Below are 25003 nucleotides of genomic sequence, written 5' to 3'. Positions count from 1 at the left end.
AAGAAATATTTATTGAGCACCTACTATGTGCCAGGTCCTGTTCTAGGTACTAGGGCTGTCGTGGTGAACAAGATGGTTAAGGTCCCTGTCTTGTAAACTTAACACTGCGATATGGAAGACATAGCATAAGTATTTTAAGTGTTAGGAAGTAAAACAGGCCAAAATGAAAGCGACTGCTTGGGGCATGAAGTGAGCAATTCAGGTAGAGTGAGCAAGGATGGCTACTATGGGATGGATACCTTTCAGATGAACGATGGGATAAGTTAGTCACATAAAGGCATTTGGGAGGAACAGAAAGTGTAGAAGCTGTCAAGTAACTACCAGTTTGGTACGTTTGAGAAGATGGCCAATAATACAAACTCTGCAGGCCCAGGAGGTGATGGGATATCCTAGCCTGACACATAGTATGTATTCAATAAAGGACTGCTTTTCTCTGAGATATTATGATTTAACAAATATAAGCAGCATAATTTTAAAAACTTTTAATAATGAAAAGTCCCACCCTGCCACAGTTCTAGTTCTGCTTTCCAGAGGCAATCACTCTTAAAATTTGTTTTTAGTTCTTTGGCCAGTTACTATACAATATCTTTAAACAATATGGTCCTAATGCAATTTCTTCATATATCAATTATAGATATTGTACATTTACTTTCTATAGTGATCAATGAACATTTAGCTTAAGACAGTTATTTTCTTTTCCTCTACTGCTTACCTTTACGCTTTTAAATAATATAAATTATACATATTGTTCCTTCATCTCTGACTCCTATGTTGTAGGACAGATACTAGAGATACAACCCTTCCTGTTGCTTCCTGTTCTTCATATCTCTGTTGGGCATACTCTGCTATGCCTTACAGAATATATATCCAACACCTTTAAAGCACGTGATAGAGGATTCTTTATGATCAATTAAGCCCATGCTTAATTTTTCATATCCTGTCATTATCCACTTTAGCTATATTCACAATCACACTCAAGTATGAGTATGTATTTATAGTTTTTGGAGGTTTTTGTGTATTCTTGTTCTTTTTCTTCTCACCTCATATCTTTCCTTTGCCTGGAATGGCTCCCCCTGAATTTCACTGGCAAATCCCATTATTAATTTTAGAATACATACTACTTTAAAAAATCTTCCTTGGTGGGTATCATTTATTAACTCAAAAAATATGTGAATGCCTTTTAACATACAAAGCATTACTTTATGTGTTGAGGCTGTAGTGGTTCAAGTCACACACTTAGGAACTTGCATTCTAGTGACTTAATAAACAGATATAATAAAAATAACTACCATTACGAAACACACTATGCACCTGGATTATACTAAATAACTCACTTATGCTATTTTAATCCATACAACAACTTTATGAGACTTGGGAGAAATTAAATATCCTTCCTGGGTTCACTCCTTATAAGTGGCTGAGCTTAAATTTAAATTCAAGCCTGACTCAGAACCACTGGTTTTAGGCTAGACTTGCTCTGCTCATAATACCCCTTGTACATGTCAAGCATGGCACTTGCCATATAATTTTGAAATCATCTGGGTATGTTGTTCTTCATACAAACCACAATACATAAAGCAATAGTGTTACTATTTTCTCAGTATGGTACAGAGCTGGTAGCATTCCAGATGCAGAGCACAGAGAAGTTAATACACTACAGAGTGGGTGCCTGAAGGCATTAAGGATTAATTCTCTCTTGAAACTTCAGCTTGAGAACAGCTTGAAAAAGCTGACTTTCGACTAAAGTGTAGAGACTTCTGCAACACAGTGGCTGCTTCAAAAATTTTTGCTGACTCTATTATTCAAACTCTTGTAACCAATACATACCCAATTTTTGGAATGAAAACCAAACTGCTTTGGAATGAAAAAAAAAAAAAAAAAAAAAAAACCACTGCTTTAGCCTTGCATTTGGAGATGACTTTGTAGCACATGTTCAGCGCTCAGTCTTCTCCTAATAGAATTCCAGGGATGCTGGATCCAAACTTTGAGAAGCAGTAGAATGCACTGGTTAATTTTAAAGATTGTGGAGCCAGACAACCCAGATTTAAATTCCAATTTCACCACTGACTAATTAAATGGAGTTAAGCAAGTCCTTATTTAACATGTGCCAGGTACTTTTATAAGTACTTTACAAAATTACCTGATTAATCTTGTTAACATTTCTATGTAGCAGATACCTTTACGATTAATAGCTCCACACCTCAATTTCCTCCCCTGTTAAATGGAAATAACAAGAACAAATAACCTTCTAGAGTTACTGTTAGAATTAGTAACTCTTAGGAGAGTATTTGGCAGATGTAAAGTTAGCTAGCTATTATAGGTATGTCATTTCATTGAGTGTTATAATACTGTATTTCACAGATACTCTGCTTTTACACATGGCAGGTTTGCTGCAACCCTGGGTCAAATAAACCATTTTTTTAAAGATTTTTATTTATTTATTTATTTGACAGGTAGAGTTATAGACAGAGAGAGAGGGAGAGAGAGGGAAAGCTCTTCCTTCCATTGGTTCACTACCCAAATGGCCACCATGGCCGGAGCTATGCCGATCTGAAGCCAGGAGCCAGGTGCTTCTCCTGGTCTCTCATGCAGGTGCAGGGCCCAACCACTTGGGCCATCCTCCACTGCCCTCCCAAGTCACAGCAGAGAGCTGGACTGGAATAGGAGCAACTGGAACTAGAACCTGGCGCCCATATGGGATTCTGGCACCGAAGGCGGAGGATTAGCCAAGTGAGCCATGGCGCTGGCCCAAATAAACCATTTTTCTAACTGCATGAGCTCAATTCATGTCACATTTTGGTATTCTCACAATGTTTAAAACTTTTCTGTTATTGCTTTTACCTGTTATGGTTGCTCTGTGATCAGTAATTTTTGCTGTTCCTACTGTAATTGTTCTGGGGTACCATGAACCTTGCCCATATGGATGTGAACTTAGTCAATAAATGTCTACTCCCTGACGGGCTGTTTTCCTTTCTCCCTCTCCTCAGAATTCCCTATTCCTGACACAAAACAATAATGAAATTAGCTAATTAATAACCTACAATGGCCTCTATGTGTTCAAGTAAAAGAAATAGTCACAGGTTTCTTACTTTGAACATAGGAACAGTAAAAAAAAAAAAAAAAAGCAAAACAGCCTTATTCCTGATAGTTTTAGTGGTCTGGATAGAAGATCAAAATGTTCAGAACATTCTCTTAAGCAAAAGCCTAATTAAAAGCAAGGTCCTAACTCTTCAGTTCTATGAAGGATGACAGTGGAGGAAGCTGCAGAAAAAATGTCTGAGGCCGGCGCCGCGGCTCAACAGGCTAATCCTCTGCCTTGTGGTGCTGGCACACCGGGTTCTAGTCCCGGTTGGGGCGCCGGATTCTGTCCCGGTTGCCCCTCTTCCAGGCCAGCTCTCTGCTATGGTCCGGGAAGGCAGTGGAGGATGGCCCAAGTCCTTGGGCCCTGTACCCGCATGGAAGACCAGGAGAAGCACCTGGCTCCTGGCTTAGATCAGCATGATGCACCGGCCACGGCGGCCATTGGAGGGTGAACCAATGGCAAAGGAAGACCTTTCTCTCTGTCTCTCTCTCACTGTCCACTCTGCCTGTCAAAAAAAAAAAAAAAAAAAAAAGAAAAAAAAAAGAAAAAAAAAGAAAAAGAAAAAACTAGCAGAGGTCGGTTTATGAGGTTTAAGGAAATAAATCATTTCTGTAACATGCAAGTGCAAAGTGAAGCGCCAGGTGCAGAAGCTGCAGCAAGTTACTCAAAAGATCTAGCTAAGGTAATCGATGCAGGTGGGGTGCCTCTAAACACCAGATTTTCAATGGAGACGAAATAGCCTTATATTTGAATACACCAGCCAGAACTATCATAGACGGGAGAAGTGAATGCCTAGTTCAAAAGCTTCAAAGACTACTTGCATGGGGCTGGCACTGTGGCGTAGCGGGTAAAGCTGCCGCCTGCTGTGCAGGCATCCCATATGGGCACCGGTTTGAGTCTGGCTGCTCCACTTCTGATCCAGCTCTCGGCTATGGCCTGGGAAAGCAGTAGAAGATGGCCCAAGTGATTGGGCCCCTGCATCCACATGGGAGACCCGGAAGAAACTCCTGACTCCTGGCTTTGGATTGGTACAGCTCTGGCTGTTGTGGCCAACTGGGGAGTGAACCAGTGGATAGAAGACCTCTCTCTCTCTACCTCTCCTTCTCTCTCTGTGTAACTTTAACTTTCAAATAAATAAATAAATCTTTTTAAAAAAAGACTACTTGCTGAATTCTTTACTTAGTGGAGGGCTAAGCGTGTGATTATAAAGAAAATTGAAAGTAAGTCACCGTAAAAATTAAAAGAAAAATAAGAAAGAAGATGGGAGAGTAAGAACGAAGTAGTGAGAGAGGGAGAGAGGGCAGGATGGGAAGTATCACTATGCTCTTAAAATTATATATTAGCGGCTGGCACTGTGGCATGGCATAGCGTGTAAAGCCATTGCCTGCCGTGCTGGCATCCCATGTGGGCGCCGGTTCCAGCCCCGGCTGCTTCACTTCTCTTCCAGCTCTCTGACATAGCCTGGGAAAGCAGTGAAAGATGGCCCATGTCCTTGGGCCCCTGCACCCACGTGGGAGACCCAGAAGAAGCTGTTGGCTCCTGCTTTGGATCGGCCCAGCTCTGGCTGTTGTGGCCTTTTGGGGAATGAACCAGTGGATTGAAGACTTTCTCTCTCTCTCTCTGCCTCTGCCTCTGCCTCTCTGTAACTCTTTCAAATAAATAAAATAAATAAATCTTTAAAAAAATCCCTTGTATATAGTAATAAATAAAATTTGTTCCCTTTTTATAAATAAAACACACACATATACACACACATACACAAAGCTTCAAAGAACAGATTAGCTCTGTCATTAAGGGCTAACACAGCTAACTTTAATGGTGACTTTAAGTAAAAGCCAATGTTTATCTACCATGTGGAAAATTCTAGGGTTCTTAGGAACAATACTAAAACTACTCCCCCTCAGCTCTATAAATGAAACAACAAAGCCTGGATGACAGCATATCTGTCTATAATATGGTTTACTGAATATTTTAAGTCCACTAAAGAGATCTACACCCCAGAAAAAAAAAGATTCACTTCAAAATATTACTACTCACTGACAATGCACCTGGTCACTCAAGTGTCTGATGATGTACAATGAGATTCATGTTGTTTTATTGGCTGATAACACAACATGCACTCTGCAACCCAAAGATCAAAGAGTAGTTTTGACTTTTAAGTGTTATTATCTAAGAAATACATTTTCTAATGCTATAGCTACCATATGCAGTGAGTCTTTGATGGATCTGGGCAAAGTAAATTGAAAACCTTCTATAAAAATTCACCATTCTACATCTACAAAGAATATTCATAATTTGTGGGATAGCAACATTAGCAGTGGTTTGGAAGAAGTTGATCACAACTCTCATAGATGTCTTTGAGGGGTTCAAGAGGGGCAAAATAACTGCAAATGTGGTGAACACAAGAGAACTAGAATTAGAAGGGAAGCCTGAAGATGTGTCAGAATTGCTACAATCTCATGCTAAAACTTTAATGTTGGGGCTGGCACTGTGGCGCACTAGGTTAATCCTCCACCTGTGGCGCCAGCATCCTATATAGGTGCCAGTTCTAGTCCTGCTTGCTCGTCTTCCAGTCCAGCTCTCTGTTATGGCCTGGGATAGCAGTAGAGGATGGCACAGGTGCTTGGGCCCTGCACCCGCATGGAAGACCAGGAAGAAGCACCTGGCTCCTGGCTTCGGATCGGCGTAGCTCTGGCTGTTGCGGCCATTTGGAAAGTGATTGGCATAGCTCTGGCCGTTGCGGCCATTTGGAAAGTGAACCAATGGAAGGAAGACCTTTCTCTCTGTCTCTTTCTCTCTCACTATCTGTAACTCTACCTGTCAAAAAACAAAACAACAAAAAAAAAACTTTAATGTAATGAGGAGGTACTTCTTATGAATGAGCAAAGAAAGTGGTGTCTTGAAATGGAAACTGCTTCTGGTGAAGAAGCTGTGAAAACTGATGAAATGACAACAAAGTTTTGTCATTATATATTTAGTTGATAAAGCAGTGGCAGAGCTAGAGAGGACACCAATTTTGAAGAAGTTCTATTGTGGATAAGATGCTACCAAATAGTGTTGTGTGCCATGAGAAATGTTTTGTAAAAAGGAGTCAATTGTTGTTTTAAATTTATTTATTTGGAGGCAGTAAGGCAGAGGGAGAGACAGTGAGAGAGTGAGAGAGGGCAAACGAGCGTGCAAGTGAGCTCCCATCTACTATTTCACTCTCCAAATGCCCACAATGCCTGGGGCTGGGCCAAGGCTGAAATCTGGATGCCAGGGGTTATGAATGCAATCCAGCTCTCCCTCAAGGGTAGCAGGAACCCAGTTACTGGAGCCATTACCGCTGCCTCTGAGGGTCTGCATTAGCAGGAAGTTGCAGTCAGGAGCTGGAGCTGGGACTGGAACCAAGTACTTGGATGTAGGATACATGTGTCTTAACTGCTGTGCTGAAGTCCTGCCCCTCACTACTGTCTTATTTTAAGAAAGTGCCACAGCCACCCCAACCTTCTGTAACCACCACCCTGCTCACTAAGCAACCATCAACTCTGAGGCAAAACTTTCCACCCACAAAAATTATTACTTGACGAAGGATAATCACTCATATTTTTTTCTTTTTAGCAATAAAACATTTTAAAATTAAGATATGTACTCCATTTTTCTTTAGCCTTAATGCTATTCCACTCTTCATAGAATATAGTGCAGTGTAATTGTAACTTTTTATCCACTGAGAAATCAAAAAATTTGTGTAACTTGCTCTCTGTGGTATTAGCTTTATTGTGGTGGTATAGAACCCAACCTGCAATACCTCCAAGGTATGCTTACAGGAAATCAGCTTGATGTAACTTTTTCATTTATATTAATTTTCCCTGCAAGGGTATAGACAGAATTCTTTGATATGGGGACAAATCTCAATTACTTCCCAGTTGATTCTGAGTCTCCAAGGGAAAATCTAGTGGCTGGTGCTGATACACAAAATGTAGGACAAATACCTTTGAAATCCAGCCTCTTTTCTGCATCTGCTCTGTCATCTCCCAAGTTTACACTGCCATCTCTGGTGGGGATGGCTGTAATGGCCTCGTAACAGCATCCTCCTTGGTTGCTTTCTTCTCCAGATTAACCTTTTCAAAAGACAGAGGTGGAATGGATCACACTTTGCTCATGCTTAAAACATTGTGGTAGTATTTCTTCAAATCCAAATTGGTAACTTGGCCGACTAAGGCTTAGAGGGTCTGCTCTTGCCCCAGTCATTACCACTCTTCCTCACAGTCTCTACCACAGCCATATATGCCTGCATGCATTGTCTAATATTTGTTTACTTGTTCTCTAGTTATATAGTTATTGAAAATACATCAGGGACCAAGAGAAAAACAGTTCTTGTGCTGACAGAATTTGCATTTTAGGAGGTAGGGGAATAAAAACAACACATAAACATATAATAATCAATAGTTATAATAAGTATGAAAATGGAAATAAACCTGCAAATAAAAAAGGCAACCCACTTGAGAAGGTATTATTTTAGATGAGATCTAAAGGAAGAGAAGTCAGTCACATGATGAAGGGAGAGGAGAAAATTCAGGTAGAGAGAACAACCCACACAAAGGTTCACATATGCTAGAAAGAACCTGCTGTTTTTGTTTAAAATCTAAAAAAAAAGAGTTTTTTTTTTTTTTTGGTTGAAAAACAGAGGACAGAGAAGGGGGAGAGGCAGCTATCTTCCATCTGCTGTTTTGCTCCCCAAATGGCTGCAATAGTTAGGTCAGGGGTAGGTTGAAGCCAGGAGCCAAGAACTCCATCTGGGTCTCCCACATGGGTGGCAGGGGTCCAAGCATGTGGGCCACTTTCCAAAGCCTTCCCCTTCCCAGGTACATTAGCAAGGAGCTGGGCTTAAAGCATAGCATCCAGGACTTAAAACCAGCAGTTCAATATGAGATGTCAGCATTGTAAGCAGCAACTTAACCCACTGCACCACAAGGCCTGGCCCTAGAACCTGGTATTTGAGGTACCCAGAGCAGTCAACTTACTGCAAGATGGGGTGGCTGGGCTGGCATCTGATTTTGTATGGCCTATCAGGCAAGGATAAAGATTTGAATTTAATTCCTTTTTCATGCTTCTAGTTTTACTTTAGAGAAATCTCAGTTATTTTAAAAAAGTCAAAGAGTGGTACATGTACACCATGATACCTTTCACCTAGATTAGCAATTAACATTTTGTAACATCTTTTTTTTTTTTTTTAAAAAAGATTTATTTATTTATTTCAAAGGCAGAATTACAGAGAGAGTTGGAAACACAGAGAGTGAGCTTCCATCTGCTGGTTCACGTCCCAAATTTTTGCGACAGGGCTAGGCCAGGCCAAAGCCAGGAGCCTGTAATATCTTCCACTGCTTTCTCAGGTGCATTAGCAGGGAGCTGGATCAGAAGCAGAACAGTTGGAATTTGAACCAGCACAGTTTAACCAACTGTGCCACAATGCTGGCCCCTTGCCAAATCTTTTGAAAGTAAATTGCAGACACTGTGATGCTTTGTTGCTAAACACTTGAGAAATAACCACCCAGTATTAGACATTTTTCTGCATTATCACAAATTGATCACTTACTGATAATTTTTAATTAAAAAGGTTTATTTATTTGTTTGAAAGGCAGAGTTAACAGAGAGGGAGGAGAGACAGAGAGATCTTCCATCTGCTGGATCATCCCCCAAATGGCTATAACAGCCAGAGCTGGGCCAGACTGAAGCCAGGAGCCTGGAATGACTTGGCCATCTTCCGCTGATTTCTTGAGCACATTAGCAGGGTGGTGGATTGGAAGTGGAGCAGCTGGGACTTGAACCTGCATCCATATGGCATGTGGGATGGTGGCTTAACCTGCTGTGTTATAATGCTGGCACCACATACTGAAAATTTAACACTGATTCAGAACCATCTATTATGTAGTCCATATTTAAATTTCCCCTGTTGTCCATGAAATGTTTTTAAAAAGCATTAAAAAACTGGGGCCGGCGCCGTGGCTCACTTGGTTAATCTTCCACCTGTGGCGACTGCATCCCATATGGGCGCCGGGTTCTAGTCCTGGCTGCTCCTCTTCCAGTCCAGCTCTCTGCTGTGGTCTGGGAGGGCAGTGGAGGATGGCCCAAGTGCTTGGGGCCCTGTACCCATGTGGGAGATCAGGAGGAAGCACCTGGCTCCTGGCCCCAGATTGGCGCAGCGCTGGCCGTGGCGGCCATTTGGGGAGTGAACCAATGGAAGGAAGACCTTTCTCTCTGTTTCTCTCTCTTACTACCTATAACTCTGTCAAATAAATACAACTAAAAAAAAAAAAATTAAAAACCAATCAAGACACACAAATCTAATTTAGTTTGTGTCTCTTGATTAAAGCAACCCTTCATCTTGTTTTTATTTTTCTGTCAAGAACTGACATTTTTGAAGAGCGTGGGACATTTGTCTCATAAAATGTTCTACATTTTAGGTCTCCCTGAACCCGATTATCTTCTCCTGATTAGGTTCATGTCAAATCTTTCTGGCACACGTGGTATCAGATGACACGCTGTCTTATTAATGGTAATGCCAAGTATCCTCACTTGGTTAAGATACGTTTAATGAATCTCTTCCTTGTAAATTATCTTTTCTCTTTACAATTAAGAAACAATCTGGGTGATTCTTGAAGGTTGCATTAAAGTCCTGCTCTAATTTAACAACCTTTCAGCCAGTGGTTTAGCATGTTTCTTTCATTGATTTTAGAATTCACCAGCTTACTTGTATCAATCTTTATATTATGAATTATGGGTTTTTCTATCTATTATTTCTTTTTCTTTATTAAGTGGCACTCTCACAAAGAAGGGGTTTTCATTTTTATCCCCTTTCTCTCCCTGTGACCTCTCATTTTAATATTACAAAGAGAGGAGTTTTTTAAAAAGAGTTTCTATTTGTTTGAAAGGCAGAGTTACAGAGACAGAGGGAGAGACAGAGAAAGAGATCTTCCATCTGCTGATTCACTATTCAAATGGCTGCAACAGCTGGGACTGTGCCAGGATGAAGTTAGGGACCAGGAGCTTCTTCTGGGGTCTCCCATGTGTGTGTAAGGGCCCAAGCACTTGGGCCATCTTCTGCTGCTTTCCGAGGTGCATTAGCATGGAGCTGGATCAAAAGTAGAGCATCAGGGTCTTCAATTGGCGCCCATATGGGATGCTGGCATTGCAGGCAGCAGTTTAACCCATTAGGCCACAATGCCAGCCCCGAAAGAGAGGATTTTCAAAACACTGACTTTTTATTCTATTAGCATCATTATTCTTTTTGATACTCAAATTATTGTAAATGTGGCTAGTGGGAGCCCCTTTAAGTCAAGTTCAATGTCCTTTTGAAATGACCTTATTAATCTTTAAGGTCTTTGCTTTCTGACATGACAAGGATGTGCTAGACTCACCTTTTAAGTTCCTCTCCAAGGAGCTCTGGTTCCTTTTAGCAATAAATGGTATTAAGAAAAAAAAAAAAAAAGAGCCCAGAGAATGTCTGAAATTATAGATAGCACTGAACCCAAAAAATCAATGTTTTTTCTTATACATGCTGAGTAGAACAAATTCAGATTCAGTTTCTTCTATGTACTCACAACATTGATCAGTTTTGATTCCAAAATGCATGGAGATTTCTCCCCACCAGAAAGTAAGCACAACACTATTTACCTGGAAGCAGTATCAGATCTCACAGGTGGAGGGCTCAATCCCAAAAGACTGTCTCCACTTCAGGCCTAGTTGCAAGACTGTGTCTCCAGAACATCTCACTTACTGGCTACAGATTCGATTCCTATTACCCCTTCTTCAGGGGTAATTTATTAATTAATAAATTAATTTGCTGGAGTGGCTCCCAAAACTCAAGGAAACACCACACTTCAAGGATATTTTGAAGGCTAAATACAGGGGCTGGCACTGTTGCATAGTAGGCTAAGCCTCTGCTTGAAGCATCCCATATGGGCGTCAGTTCATGTCCCACCTGCTCCTCTTTCGATCATACTCTCTGCTCATGGCCTGGGAAAGCAGTGGAAGATGGCCCAAGTGTACCCACGTGGGAGACCTAGGAGAAGCTCCTGGCTCCTGGCTTGGATTGGCTCAGCTCTGGCCATTGTGGCCATTTGGGGAGTGAACCAGTGGATGGATGACTTTTCTATCTCTCCCTTTCAATAAATAAATAAAATCTTAAAAACAAACAAACAAACAAAAAAAAAAAAAACAAAACACACATACAGCCTACATATAAACAGCCAGATGAAGAAATATGTAGGGTGAGATCTGTGAGTGTCCTGAGTGCAGAAGCTTCTATCTTCAGAGAGGTTGGCTGTGCCATCCTCAAAGCAAGTGGACCAGTTCTTGCAAGCTTTCATATGTTCAGTTGTCTATAACTCATGCAGCCCTGGTCGTTTAGGTTTTTATGGAGACTTCATTGCACATGCAAGTTTGAAGCATGGACAACTGTGTAGAAATGCAATTGGACAAAGAAGGCATGACTAACAGACTAAATGCAGACACCCAGCAGGGCTTATCTGCTCAGACACTTCCTGGCCTGCAGCTCTATGCAGCCTTCCTTTCTCCTGGGTATGGGGCAGGATTTCTTCTGAAACAGGGGTTTTCTGAACAACTATTAAATAAGGTAGTTCAGAGAATTTCTTTGTGGCCATTTCCAAGACAGAAAGGCAGGGAAAGATTGGTTTCTATGACATGCCTTGGGGAAGAGAAATTCCACTTTCTTTGTCCTGCCTTGGAGAAGGAGTTATGAGCCAAGAACTGTGGATGAAACCCAAAAAATATGTATCATCATATCACACATAGATAGTACTATAAAGTTTAATTTACAGATTGGGCACTGTAAGATGAACAACAATAGTAAAATAGACCTATAGCAACAGACTACGATAAGTTATAGGAACATGATCTGTCTTAAAATATCATATTGTACCATACTCACTGACCTTCCAGTAGTGATGGGAGCTGATACAAATGGCTACACGTTGAGATGAAGTGAGGGAAATGACAGAGGCACTATGACGGAGCACTGAGCTACTCAGCTCGCATCCTCACCATGTGTGTTTAGGACTGGGGTTCACCCCAGGTAAGGGAAACCTTAGAAAGCCAAACCACAGCTAAATGGGGGCTGCTGTACTCTCTTGCACTTTTCTTTTTCCATCCACCAACATACATTAAGATTTTATTCCAGAAAGTTATTGAAAGGCTTTAAACAAGGGAATGATGTGATTATTCACATTCTGAGATTAGCTTGGTTGCTTTAGGAAGAACACTGGGGAGGAGAACATGGCTTGAAGCAGGAAGACCAGTGGGAGGCTGTGGAGGTTTGGGCGATGAGAAAGGGGTATTTACTTCACTTATTATGTAAAAGTACAAGAGATGTGCTGGATTATGAAGAGGACTGAGGATGGCAAGGGAAAAAAGAGGATTCAAAGATGTTTGCTGTGTCTTGAGGAACTGGATAGATATTTGGTGGTGTCATGAGATCGAGAGGATTAGGGAGGACAGGGTTTGAGTTCTGCAGTGAAAAGAGTTCTGGGGCCTGTACTATGGTACAGCAGTGTAAGCCCCTGCTTGTAATGCCAACATTCTGTGAGCACCAGATAGTTTTAGCTGCACATTTCTGATCCAGCTCCCTGCTAATGTGCCTGGAAAAGCAGCAGAGGATGGTCTTAGTGTTTGGGCCCTTGTACCCATGTGGGAGAGTTGGATGGAGTTCCAGGCTCCTGGCTTCAGCCTGGCCCTGCTCAGGTTGTTGCAGCCATCTGGGGTGTGAACCAGCAGATGGAAGATCTGTTTTTCTCTCTCTCAGAACTCTTTTAAATAAATAAATCTTTTTTAAATTAAATACTTTATTTGAAAGGCAGAGTTACATAGAGAGTGAGTGAGAAAGAGAGAGAGAAAGAAAGAGAAAGAAAGAGAGAGAGAAAGGGAGAGAGAGAGAGAGAGAGAGAGAGAGAGAGAGATTAAGGTCGTCCATCTGCTGACTCACTCTCCAAATGGCCTCAAAGGCTGGAACTGGACCAGTCTAAAGCCAGGAGCCAGGAGCTGCTTCCAGGTCTCCCACACAGTGCAGAGGTCCAAGTACATGGGCCATCTTCCACTGCTTTCCCATGTGCATTAACAGGGAGCTAAATCAGAAGTGGAGCACCTGGGACTCAGGCACCCAAATGGATGCTGGCATCACAGGCGGTGGCTTTACCTGCTATACCACAATGCTGGCCCCTTAAATAAATAAATCTCAAAACAAATCAGTGAGAGTTGAGAGTCCCACACAAAACAGATTAGTGGCACGTGTTACACACTCAGTGGGAGATGTTCAGCAGGTACTCGGGCATTTCCATCTGGTGGGAGCTCAGGAGAGGACTGGGAAGGATACGGAATTTAGGAATCACCATTATAAAGATGTTATTTAAGCCACAGGGAGAGAGGCTCAGGGCCAAGTGCTGAGGGTTCCAATAATTTTTAGCATGGGTAGAAGAAACAGAAAAGCAGACTAAGATGGGTAGGTAGTGATATTTGGAGTAAAAAATGAGAGCGTAGTGACCCAGAAGACAACAGTGTTTCAAGGTCAAGCCATGTAACTGCATGACTGAAACATTCAACTGTTGGTGGCTGGAACAAGATGACAGAAAACTCACTGGATTTTCAGTTCCTCCCCTTCTCTGCACCTGGTATGATGTGCCCCCCCCCCCCTTTTTTTTACATAGTTAACTGCCAATGACCCTTGAGCATCCAGATCAAACACTATGCGCTCAGGTTCCCCCATGACATGTTCTTAAAGCTCCAGGAACATTTCCTTCAAACCAGAGGGTATAGATGGAATTTCTCAAATACTTGTATTCTCCCCCACTTGAATGTAACCCCCTTGAGGGTCAGTGTCCTTATGCTTGTCCTCATCCACTGCTTCCACTGTGCCGTAGCAGAGCCCATGATCCATAGCAGGTTTTCAGTAAATATTGGTCAAACAAATAAATATAGCACCTGGGCCAGTGCCGTGGCTCACTAGGCTAATCCTCCGTCTGTGGTGCCAGCACCCCGGGTTCTAGTCCTGGCTGGGGCGCCGGATTCTGTCCCGGTTGCTCCTCTTCCAGTCCAGCTCTCTGCTGTGGCCCGGGAAGGCAGTGGAGGATGGCCCAAGTACTTAGGCCCTGCACCCGCGTAGAAGACCAGGAGGAAGCACCTGGCTCCTGGCTTCGGATTGGTGCAGTGCGCCGGCTGTAGGGGCCATTTAGGGGGTGAAACAACAGAAGGAAGACCTTTCTCTCTGTCTCTCTCTCTAACTCTGCCTGTCCCCCCCCCCCCAAAAAAAAAAAAAAAAGAAATAAGTGTAGCACACAAAGGGCTTATGGTGTGTGAATCTGCAAAATTAACAGGAAATTGGGAAGAACAACCAAAAACATCGAGTTAGGGCTATATCTGCCAGAAGGAGCAATGGACCCTTTGACAGATTCCACTAAACACTAGTCCAGCCTGGACAGAAAAACCCAGGTTTTCTATTTATCTTCCCTCCTTTCTTCCTTTTACATCTACTTTCTTTGTTCATTTTTCCGGGATCCTCTTCTCTACTCCAACCTGGCTCACCTCACCTTTGGTTATTTTCTGGGTTTCCAAGGCACATTGAATGAGATTACAGGAAGTTAATGAGGGAAGGGGTAGGCCAAGGGAGATAACAGAGCATGATAAGAAAGCTCATTAAATGTTACAAAAAAGCTTCGAACCAAGAAAAACAGCAGAAAGTAAGGTCACATGTAGGAGGCTGGGGCCCCAAATCATTCCGCTTATTTTTAAATCCAGGCTCTGTTTGCCTCTGAGCATATTAATTAATGTTGCAAACTCAGTTTCCTCCGAATCTATAAAACGGGATGATAACAGTACCTACCTCAAGGGTTGCCCTCAGGATCAGTGAGAAGATCCATTTAATACACTTAGCACCATGACTGGCAAAGCTAAAAGCCCGATTCAAGCTAGCAGTTAACTGTCTTTCTTTAAAGCGCACGGGGACTGCCTAGGTGGTGAACACTTGTCACAGGCATGTGGTAATGCCACACTCACACAGAGGGTCACTCGGAAAGCTGCGGAGCCGGACGGCCTGGCGCTTTCCTTTGGGGCACTGCCAAGACCGTGCCTTCCTGAGATGATCACGGCGGCTTTATCATTTCAAAAAGGCGGGGGAAAAAAAAATAAGAAAACGTTCATAGAAATCTATTCCGGGTGAAATCTGTTTTTCGTCCATGCAAGCCGCTGCCGACGACAGGTAGGCACCTGCAGCGGGGGAATCAATTCTGGATGCCAGAATGTCCCTCTTAAGGGCCCGCAGGGATACGACCGTGGGGAGGGGGAGCTAGCCCGCCATTATCGGGTCCGTCCTTAGGGGAGTCTCAGGACTAAGTGTGCTGGCAGCAGCTCACCTCCCGTCCTTCACCAAGTCTCCACCGTCTCAAGGATGGAATCCTAGACCAGCGTCCCAGTCAACAGGGCGGGTGGCACCTCTCGCTTCCGCGAGGAATCCAGGGGGGAGGCGAGACCTTCCGCACCGGGACCGCCCACGAGTCCGCCTCCGCCCATTGGTCACCTCGAGAGCCAAGACCCGCCCCCCACATTTGAAAGCTTCTTCCGGGAGCCGCTGAAAAGCCCTCACTCGAGCCGGTGGCGTTCCGGAAGCCCCGCCCATTCCCAGCGTTCAGTGCGCTGCCCTAGCCGCCATTGTTTGAATTTGAAAACGAAAACATCGTGGTGCTGCTTGAGGGTCGGGCTGGTCCGGTGATGCTTGCAGGTGAGATTGTCAGCCGGTTCGGGGAAGGTGGGCGACTGAGCAGATAGCGCGCCTGAGGTGGGAAGCGGCTGCAGTGAGTAAGGATCTACGTAGTAGCACTGTGGAGCTCGGCGAGAATTGAGCCAGGTTACTTGGGTTAGGGTTTAAATCTCGTCTCTCCCGCCGATTACCTGAGTGACGCAAGGGGCTTTATTAATCTCTGTAGGCCGGTTTCCGTATCTGTTAAAAGGCGGTGATAGTAGTCCCCGCTTCGGACTCTTGGGAAGATTAAATGCTAATGTGTTAAGCTTGCTGGAAACAGTGCTGGCACGTAGTAGACCCTTTCCAGTGGGTAATGCTTTTACTGTCGTTGCTTCTGTTGTCGCGCCTCTTGCGAAAGCTAGGTCCCCGAATCCTTCAGGTGGGTAGTTTGCGTGGCGGCTGACACGCCGCTGTTTGGGATGCGCCATCTGAATTGATTTCCATCCGTTCCTGGGAGCGCTTGGAGCTCGCCAATGAAGGGATTTGCAGGGCCAGCCGGAGGAGGTGTGTTGGGCAGTGGCTGCTGTAGTCTTTCAGTTTAGAAGACTTCCCCCATCTCATCCTGCTCCCGATTCCTGTCGGCCACAGTTCTCTAATATTCCTCCGTGAGGACTAGCTGACAAAGTTCATGTCTTGTGAGTTAGCTCCTGAATCTCTGTGGAAGATGGTCAAATTTAGCTCTGTTTCTCTTTTAAAACAAGGGAATGTGTTTATACAGTTCACCCAGGAGCAGTATAGCAGTGTATATATTTTATTAGATGTCCAAGACCCAAAATTTTAAGCTGCAGATTGATAGAAAGGACTCATAAATTATGTGTGGACAGCCTTTTGGAGGTTGTATGTTGTGGATCAGATTCAGAAACCTCGCGCATTAGCAGATTCTGGTTTTTCACCTAAGTCTTCAATCGTGGAGCCTCCCTGGAGAGGAGATGGAGTTTTCCAGTCATGAGAATAGTCTTTTGAAGTGAGAAATTAAATCTTGAACCCTGCAGTCACTAGAAACAGCATCACTTAACAGAACTTCACAGAGTAGGACCTTGTTTTTTTTTTCTTTCCCCAGAGAGATTTTATTTATTTATTTATTTTTAAGGCTTTTTTTTTTTTTTTAAGGTACTGGACAGGGAGTCTTTATCACAACATAAGTCATTTAATTTGTTGTTGGAGATACAGAATGGTGTAAGACAAAGTCCTTGCCTTAAAGAAATATCGAGTTAGAAAGGTCATGTACATAAGTCATCTAAAATTACAAGAAGTGACAGTATCTCAAAAGTTTAAAAATATTAGGAAGTAGTTTATTCATTGGAAATGAACATATGGACAAATACAAACTACTTTATTATAGCTTTGTAGAAATAGTTTTAATCAACAATTTAAGAAAGGTTTATTAATATTCTTTAAAATCAAGTTAATTAAAGCTACAGAGTCAAGATTATTTTGTTTTGTGGGTATTTCCAGGAAATCTGCGTTATGAAATGTCAAGTTAGTACTTTAATTGTTTTTGCAAACTTTTCTCCCATGTTCCAGATAAGTGATTAATTTTTGCTATAGTATGTACCCCTTTTCTTTAAAGATTTTTTTTTTTTGAAAGAGTGACAGAGAAAGAGAACGCATTTTGATTCTCCGGGTTCACTCTCAATTCCTCCAACAGCCAGCGCTGAGCCAAGCTGGAGCCAGGAGTTAGGAACTCTATCTGGGTCTGCTGCCTTGGTGGTGGGAACCGAAGTCCTTGAATCGCTCTCCATCGCCTCCCAAGAGCACTAGCAGGAAGCTGAATCTGAAGTATGGAGTAGTTGGGACTTGAACCCACACTCCAATAAGGGATGTGGGCATCCCAAGCAGCAGCTTTAACCCACTATGTCATGGCACCTGCCCCTTGTTCCCCTTTTGTTCATTTTCAACTATAAGTTGCATGTTTGAGATATTCTGTCAAACTATGCTTTAATAATTTTCCCATTTTCATTACATCAGTGATTATACAGTAAAAATAGAAGTACTAAAGATGTGAAGCTTGGCGTGCCCTGTCTTTTATCCACTATTGCCACCTCCTTCTGCCAGTCCGGATGCTGCTTATGTGCTGGTTCAGTGTGGACGTGGTACCTCTTTTGTGAAGCAGCGGCTGAGGAGACTAGTGCTTGCCATGGATGATGAAAAGCCCAAGGAAGGAGTCAAGACTGAGAACAACAATCATTGATTTGAAGGCGGCGGGGCAGGATGGTTCTGTAGTGCAGTTTAAGATAAAGAGGCATACACCAGTTAGTAAACTAATGAAAAATCTGTTGTGAATGACAGGGATTGTCAAGGAGGCAGATCAGATTCCGATTTGAGAGACAGCCAGTCAACGAATCAGACACACCGGCACAGTTGGAAATGACAGACAGAGATACTATTGATGTGTCCCAACGGCAAACAGGTGGTGTCTACTGAGAAGGGATCCGCTGCTTACTCTGGAACTCTGTCCTTAAAGACCAGGAACACATTCTCATCTAGAAAAGTGCATCACGTCCTCATCACTGCAGCATAATTTTCTCTGTTCTTTCATTTCTCCTTCCCATTCCTTTATTGTACATATAGTGATGTGTATGTGCATAAGCATATTGCATTTTTTCTTTTCTTTCTCTCTCTCTTTTTTTTTTATATTTTTATTTTTTGACAGGCAGAGTGGACAGTGAGAGAGAGAGAGACAGAGAGAAAGGTCTTCCTTTTGCCGTTGGTTCACCCTCCAGTGGCTGCTGTGGCTGGCGCACCATGCTGATCCGAAGCCAGGAGCCAGATGCTTCTCCTGGTCTCCCATGCGGGTGCAGGGCCCAAGGACTTGGGCCATCCTCCACTGCACTCCCGGGGCACAGCAGAGAGCTGGCCTGGAAGAGGAGCAACCGGGACAGAATCCGGTACCCCAACCGGGACTAGAACCCAGGGTGCCGGCGCCGCAAGGTGGAGGATTAGCCTGTTGAGCCGCGGCGCTGGCCTACTCTTTCTCTCTTTTTTTACACTAAAAGGCCAATGGTATGTTTTGATTGACATTAAATGGAGATGGAATCGGAAAAAATCCTGGTTCTGTGAAAATATCCCCTTTCTACAATAGTGGCTTACTTATTCAGCTCTTATCTTTATATTCCAGTAAGTTAATGTGTTCTCACTGTTTTAACAAACAAATAAAAACCCCAAAAACGACAACATAAAATCCTTGCATACCTTGTTTGATTGCAGAATTTTGGTGTTTTTTATTTATCTTTGTAAAACCAAGGACAGTTTTATAACCTTTTCGTGTGTAGCTGTTACATGTAGGGCAATCTGTCTTTTTTTTTTTTTTTTTTTTTAAGATTTATTTTATTTATTTATTTGAAAGATAAAGTTACAGAGAGAGGCAGAGAGAGAGAGGGGTATTCCATCCGATGGTTCATGCCCCAGATGGAATTGCGCCGATCCAAAGCCAGGAGGCAGGAGCTGCTTCTGGGTCTCCCACATGGGTGCAGGGACCCCAAAGACTTGTGCCATCTTCTGCTTTCCCAGGCCACAGCAGAGAGCTAGATCGGAAGAGGGGCAGCTGAGACAAGAACCGGCGCCCAAATGGGATGCCAGAACTTCAGGCCAGGGCTTTAACCAGCTGTGCCACAGCACCAGCCCCGGCAATCTACCTTTAATAGGAGTAAATTACTCTTTGAAAAAAATGAATCCTGGCTGGCGCCGCGGCTCAATAAGCTAATCCTCCACCTTGCGGCGCCGGCACACCGGGTTCTAGTCCCAGTTGGGGCGCCGGACTCTGTCCTGGTTGTCCCTCTTCCAGGCCAGCTCTCTGCTGTAGCCCGGGAGTGCAGTGGAGGATGGCCCAAGTCCTTGGGCCCTGCACCCGCAAGGGAGACCAGGAGAAGCACCTGGCTCCTGGCTTCGGATCAGCGCAATGAGCCGGCTGCAGCGGCCATTGGAGGGTGAACCAGCGGCAAAAGGAAGACCTTTCTCTCTGTCTCTCTCTGTGTACACTCTGCCTGTGAAAAAAAAAGAAAAAATGAATCCTAGTTTGTTTTCCCTTTAAATCAAGCATCTTGTTGTTTAAATAAACTTCTTGTTTAAAATGAAAAAAAAAATGCAAATTTTGTTGAATTGTACAGTTAATTTTGTAGTTTACTGGGCTTTATTAAAGGTGAATGCATAATTTCCTTAGTCTTTTTGTATTTTAGGGAGAAAAACCAACAGTGCTGTTAGAATTTTGACAGTTTTAGAGGTGGTCAATGAAAAAGATATGATCCCAGCCTGGCAATAGTAAACTAGAAGCTTTGTTTGGACAGGGCTTTGACAGTTTGACAGGATTGCTTGCTGGGAAGGTCCCTGTCAGCTTGGCCTTTCCCTAGACAATGGTGAGAGGCTACCACCTAAGGGTCATAGGGCATAGGAAATTGACAGAGCGGGAGGGAAGAGTCATTGAAGAGGCTTGTTTGTCTAAGTGGTGTTGCTCTGTAGTGCCTTGGGGAGTCTTTGGATCTCAGAATATTGAAGAGCTGCAGCAGTGTGGAGGTCGTGGTAGTCCCTGGTTTTATTTGCGGCTAGCAGATGTTGAGTGCAGTTTCATGGGATGTTCATACCAGGCAGACACTAAATGGCTAACAGTATGCTCTTCTGGGCTAAATTTAAAGAAAATGGATGAATATTTGAGTTTGGTGTTGTAATGGGCTTTTTTTGTTTGTTTTTTAACTTTGCACCAGATTTGTACTTCCGCTTTACATCTATTACAGTGATTGAAACCGAAAGAAACACATTTTCTCTACAAATTTGGATGGCAAATAAATCTATTTGTCTGGACTCAGCACACTCAGTGCCACAGTTGCTTGGCCTGTGTCTGCTCTGAAATCATGAAGCTTTGTCTACTCAAAAAACTTTTGAGCTACTTTCTGAAGCCAGGAACCCTAGTTTGAGAGTTGCTGTTCTGGATATTTTATAATCTTGTCAAACATCACCAAGTCCTCCCTTTCTCCTTGGTATTTTGCACATATTAGAGGCCCAGTATCTTTTTGATATTTTTTTTTAAAGTAAGGTCACCCTTAAGCTTACCTTTAGTTTACTTTGCTGTTTCATTCAGTTGTAATAGTTTACTGAGGCATTATTTCATATTTAATTTATTAAGGACCTATAATGTGTCGAGTACTGTTTTGTATGTGTTTATATACGTTATTTTACTTTTTACCGCATTGAATTGAAAGTAATTTTCTAGATAACTGAGTTTAAATACTAAAGCCAAATCTGTAAGTAACAATGTTTACACAACACTAAGTAACTCAGACAACACGAAGTTAAAATTTATTCCATGATTTCTTTACTATTTAATTTCTGAGAGGATATCAGGCAAAATAAGGATATTTTATACTGCCCTTAGTCATGAAATCTCTTTGGATGAATCTATTCAAAGCATAAATCTTATAAACAGTAGTAGAATATGTTTAATATTATTGTATTCAGAATCTGTATATATAGTGTGATCTTTTCTCTTTTTTATAGATCATTTCATTGTCAATGAAGTTGTCTAAGATTTTCTGTTTGATATCTAGTTATTTGAGGTGAAGTAGTTGGTTCAACTCTTAGGCTTTTTAAACTTTGACTTATATGCTGACTTACTAAAGATGCTTAAAGAAGATGCTGTTATTCTTACAGAATGGAGTCTAATTTGAATCAAGATGGAATGCCTAGACCATCTTATGTTTTTAGTGCTGACCCAATTGCAAGGCCTTCGGAAATAAATTTTGATGGCATTAAGCTTGATCTCTCTCACGAGTTTTCCTTAGTCGCTTCAAAGACTGAGGTAAGTATAAGAAAAGTATTATGAAGATTATCCTGATTGAATGGAAAAAGTTTATGTGTGGGTACACTTATTATTGTGACTAGAACAGAGATTCCCATACTTTCTGTATGTGTGGGTACACTTATTATTGTGACTAGAACAGAGATTCCCATACTTTCTGGGTTTAAGGCAACATTGTATTCTCAGCAACTTCTTCATGAAAGCTATAGGCCAGAATAAATACTTGCAGTTCCTTTTCGAGTAGGTGTGAATAACTTAGTATGCTCTAACCTCATAGCCATTTGAAAAAAGTAAAACCAGCAGTATTACTAGTGGGATTTGTTTCTTTTGGGCATTGTACAACTTCTCAAACATTGTAATCAATTAGACTTTGCTATTCTCGCATCCTGATTTTCATGTAATACTTGGTTTTTATCACAATCACTGAAAGATGCAGTTTAACAAAGATATGACATCATCAAAAGGAATAGTGTGATCAAATGTTGAAACTGTGAACCTCCTCTAACTATTCATGGTAAAATATGTCAAGTATTGCTTATCCAAAACCAGGAGCCAGGAGCTTCTAGTGTGTCTCCCACATGGTTGTGGGTCCTTGGGCCATCCTCCACTGCTTTCCCAGGCACATTAGCAGGGAGCTGGATTGGAAGTAGAGCAGTTGGGATTCAAACTGGTGCCCAGAAGGGATGCTGGTGCTGCAGGCTGGGGCTTTAACCCACTGCACCGCAGTGCCAGCCCCTAACCTGGCAAAATTGAGGTAAATGACAGACAAAAGAATAGTACTTATTTAATACTGGTGTTTCAGGGCTCAAATATCTAAATATTTCAGCTCATTTAATCATGAATAAAAGAAGGCAGAAAAGATAGAAGAAAGGAAGGAAGGAACTCCATGATCAGTACCTCTTAGTACATAAATGGAATAATTTATTACATAGTTGCTTATATCTGCCTTCTTTCATTTAACAGAATGATAGGCAGACAATGGCCTGTTTTTATGTTACTTGTTTTTGAACTTGTGTACAAGTTATGAGTTGTTTTACATTTTTAAATAGTTGAAGAAGAAAAGAGCATTCTACGACATGAAAATTATGTGAAATTCAAACTGCACTCCCCATAACTAAAGTCCTGTTGAATAACAGCATATTCATTGGTGTACTTACTGTCTGTACCTGCTTTGCACTATAATGACAGAGTCCAGTACTTATAGCAGAGACTGTCAGGTCTTTAGAGCCTAAAATGCTAATTATTTGGCTTTTTAGAAAAAAAAAACTGACTCCTGACTTAGAATATTTTTGAGAGTCATGCATTATATGTCAATAGTTTGATGCTTTGTATTGCTCTGTAGTATGTGTGAATGTTCCACATTTCCAACTTTTCCTTTCAAGGAATATTTTAGATCTTCTGGGTCCTTTGTGTATTCAAAATAGAAATTTGATTTTTTGAATCAGTTATTGTAATGTATAGCAGTGAAATTGACATTTTGAGTTTTAATGATTGTTTATAGCCATTGTCTTGACTGTTAAGGAACAGTATTTTCTCTTCATATTATTTATTGAACGCTTTATTTAGTGTAGGATTAATGTAATGAGTATAAAGTAAACTGAAAAAAAATCTTTATAAAAGAGTGGGATTAGGAGAGGAAGGAGGAAGAAGGGTGGGGGCATGGTTGGGAGGGAGAGTAGGGTGAGAATAATCACTGTGTTTTTGAATCTTTTTGAAATATAGGAAATTTGTCTGTCTTAAAAATCCAGTTGCCAGTTTGTACAAAACAACTTGTTAAGATTTTTGAGTGGAATTGTTCTGTGGATCAATTTGGAGAGAACTGATATTTTAATAACATTGAGTCTTCTTTTTTTTTTTCTTTTTTTAAAAGATTTATTTTTTATAAATAAACTTTTTTTAAAAAAAGTATTTATTTATTTGAAAGTCAGACACTCTTTTTCTTTTTAAAGATTTGGGGCTGGCACTGTATAGCAGGTTAAAGCCCCAGCCTGCAGCGCTGACATCCCATATGGGCACTGGTTCGAGTCCTAGCTGCTCCACTTCTGATCCAGCTCTTTGCTATGGCGTGGGAAAGCAGTGGAAGATGGCCCAAGTCCTTGGGCCCCTGTACCTGCAGGGGAAATCTTGAAGAAGCTCCTGGTTCTTAGCTTTGGATCAGCCCAACTCTGGCCGTTGTCGTCATCTGAGAGTGAACCAGTAGATGGAAGACTCTCTCTCTCTCTCTCTGGAATTCTTTCTCTGAACATTCCTGCACAACTCTTTGAATAAATAGATATTTCAGTTTTTTCTTATATAAATAACTAGGGTTAGATAATTTTTTAAGAAACTACAGAACTTTTTTAGCGTGACTGTACCTTTTTTTTTTTTAATTTTTTTTTTTTTTTTTTTGACAGGCAGAGTGGATAGTCAGAGAGAGAGAGACAGAGAGAAAGGTCTTCCTTTTTGCCGTTGGTTCACCCTACAATGGCCGCTGCGGCCGGCGCATCTCGCTGATCCGAAGCCAGGAGCCAGGTGCTTCTCCTGGTCTCCCTTGCGGGTGCAGGGCCCAAGGACTTGGGCCATCCTCCACTGCCTTCCTGGGCCATAGCAGAGAGCTGGCCTGGAAGAGGGGCAACTGGGATAGAATCCGGCGCCCCAACCGGGACTAGAACCCGGTGTGCCAGCGCCGCAAGGCGGAGGATTAGCCTGTTAAGCCACGGCGCCGGCCTGTACCTTTTTTTTTTTAAAGTTCATTTATTAATTAGAAAGGCAGTGTTACAGAGAGAAAGGAGGAAGCAGAGAGAGTGATCTTCCATCTACTGGTTCACTCCCCAAATGCTTGCAACAGCCAGGGCTGGGCCAAGGTGAACCTAGAGCCAGGAGCTTCAATTTGGTCTCCCACGAGGTCAACAGGGTCCCAAACACTTGGGCCATCTGCTGCTTTCCCAGGTCATTAGTAGGGAGCTGGATCGGAAGTGGAACAGCTGGGACTCAAACCAGTGCTCATATGGGATGCTGGTGCTGTAAGCAATGGTTTAACCTACTGTACCACAGTGCCGGCCCCTGATTATACCATTCTATATTGCCACCAGCAGGATATGAATTTTTAATTCCCCCATGCCCTCACCAACACCTGGTATCGTCACTCTGTAGTTTAGCCTAGGCAGTATATACTGATACCTAACTGGTATTTGTATATTTTCACTAATGGTATTGAACGTGTTTTCATATACTTGTCATTTGTTTCTCTGTTTGAAGTATCTATTTAAATATTTGCCAATTAAAAAAATTTTAAAAAATTGAGTTTTCTTACTGAATTTTGAGTGTTCTTTATGTATTCTGGATATATTTGCTTTATTATATATATACT

At 42.2% G+C, this 25003-nt stretch overlaps 2 protein-coding genes and 1 pseudogene across 12 annotated transcripts in view; 2 read left to right on the top strand and 1 right to left on the bottom strand.

Moving 5' to 3' along the window:
• The window catches only part of LOC133775721 (jerky protein-like), a 70446-nt gene extending 54850 nt beyond the window's left edge, over positions 1 to 15596 (bottom strand). For 7 of the 9 annotated variants that reach the window (XR_009868305.1, XR_009868308.1, XR_009868306.1 and 4 more), the window contains exons 1-2: positions 15481 to 15596; positions 7054 to 7182 (exon numbers count right to left, since the gene is read on the bottom strand). The gene's annotated coding sequence lies outside the window, so the exon portion shown is untranslated. The other 2 variants (XM_062214205.1, XM_062214207.1) reach the window with 2 other exon arrangements.
• A 162-nt stretch (positions 15597 to 15758) lies between these two features.
• The window catches only part of KIF20B (kinesin family member 20B), a 68563-nt gene continuing 59318 nt past the window's right edge, over positions 15759 to 25003 (top strand). For all 3 annotated transcript variants that reach the window (XM_062214450.1, XM_062214449.1, XM_062214451.1), the window contains exons 1-2: positions 15759 to 15845; positions 21507 to 21654. In XM_062214450.1, the coding sequence (XP_062070434.1) occupies positions 21508 to 21654 (147 nt within the window). In that variant the 5' untranslated portion in view covers positions 15759 to 15845; position 21507. The remainder of the gene's footprint in view (positions 15846 to 21506; positions 21655 to 25003) is intronic.
• On the top strand, positions 18004 to 18290 carry LOC133776088 (small ubiquitin-related modifier 2-like; annotated as a pseudogene).

This window comes from Lepus europaeus, chromosome 17 (genome assembly GCF_033115175.1).
Source record: "Lepus europaeus isolate LE1 chromosome 17, mLepTim1.pri, whole genome shotgun sequence".
Lineage (NCBI taxonomy): Eukaryota > Metazoa > Chordata > Mammalia > Lagomorpha > Leporidae > Lepus > Lepus europaeus.
This window is presented reverse-complemented; position numbering and strand designations above follow the sequence as displayed.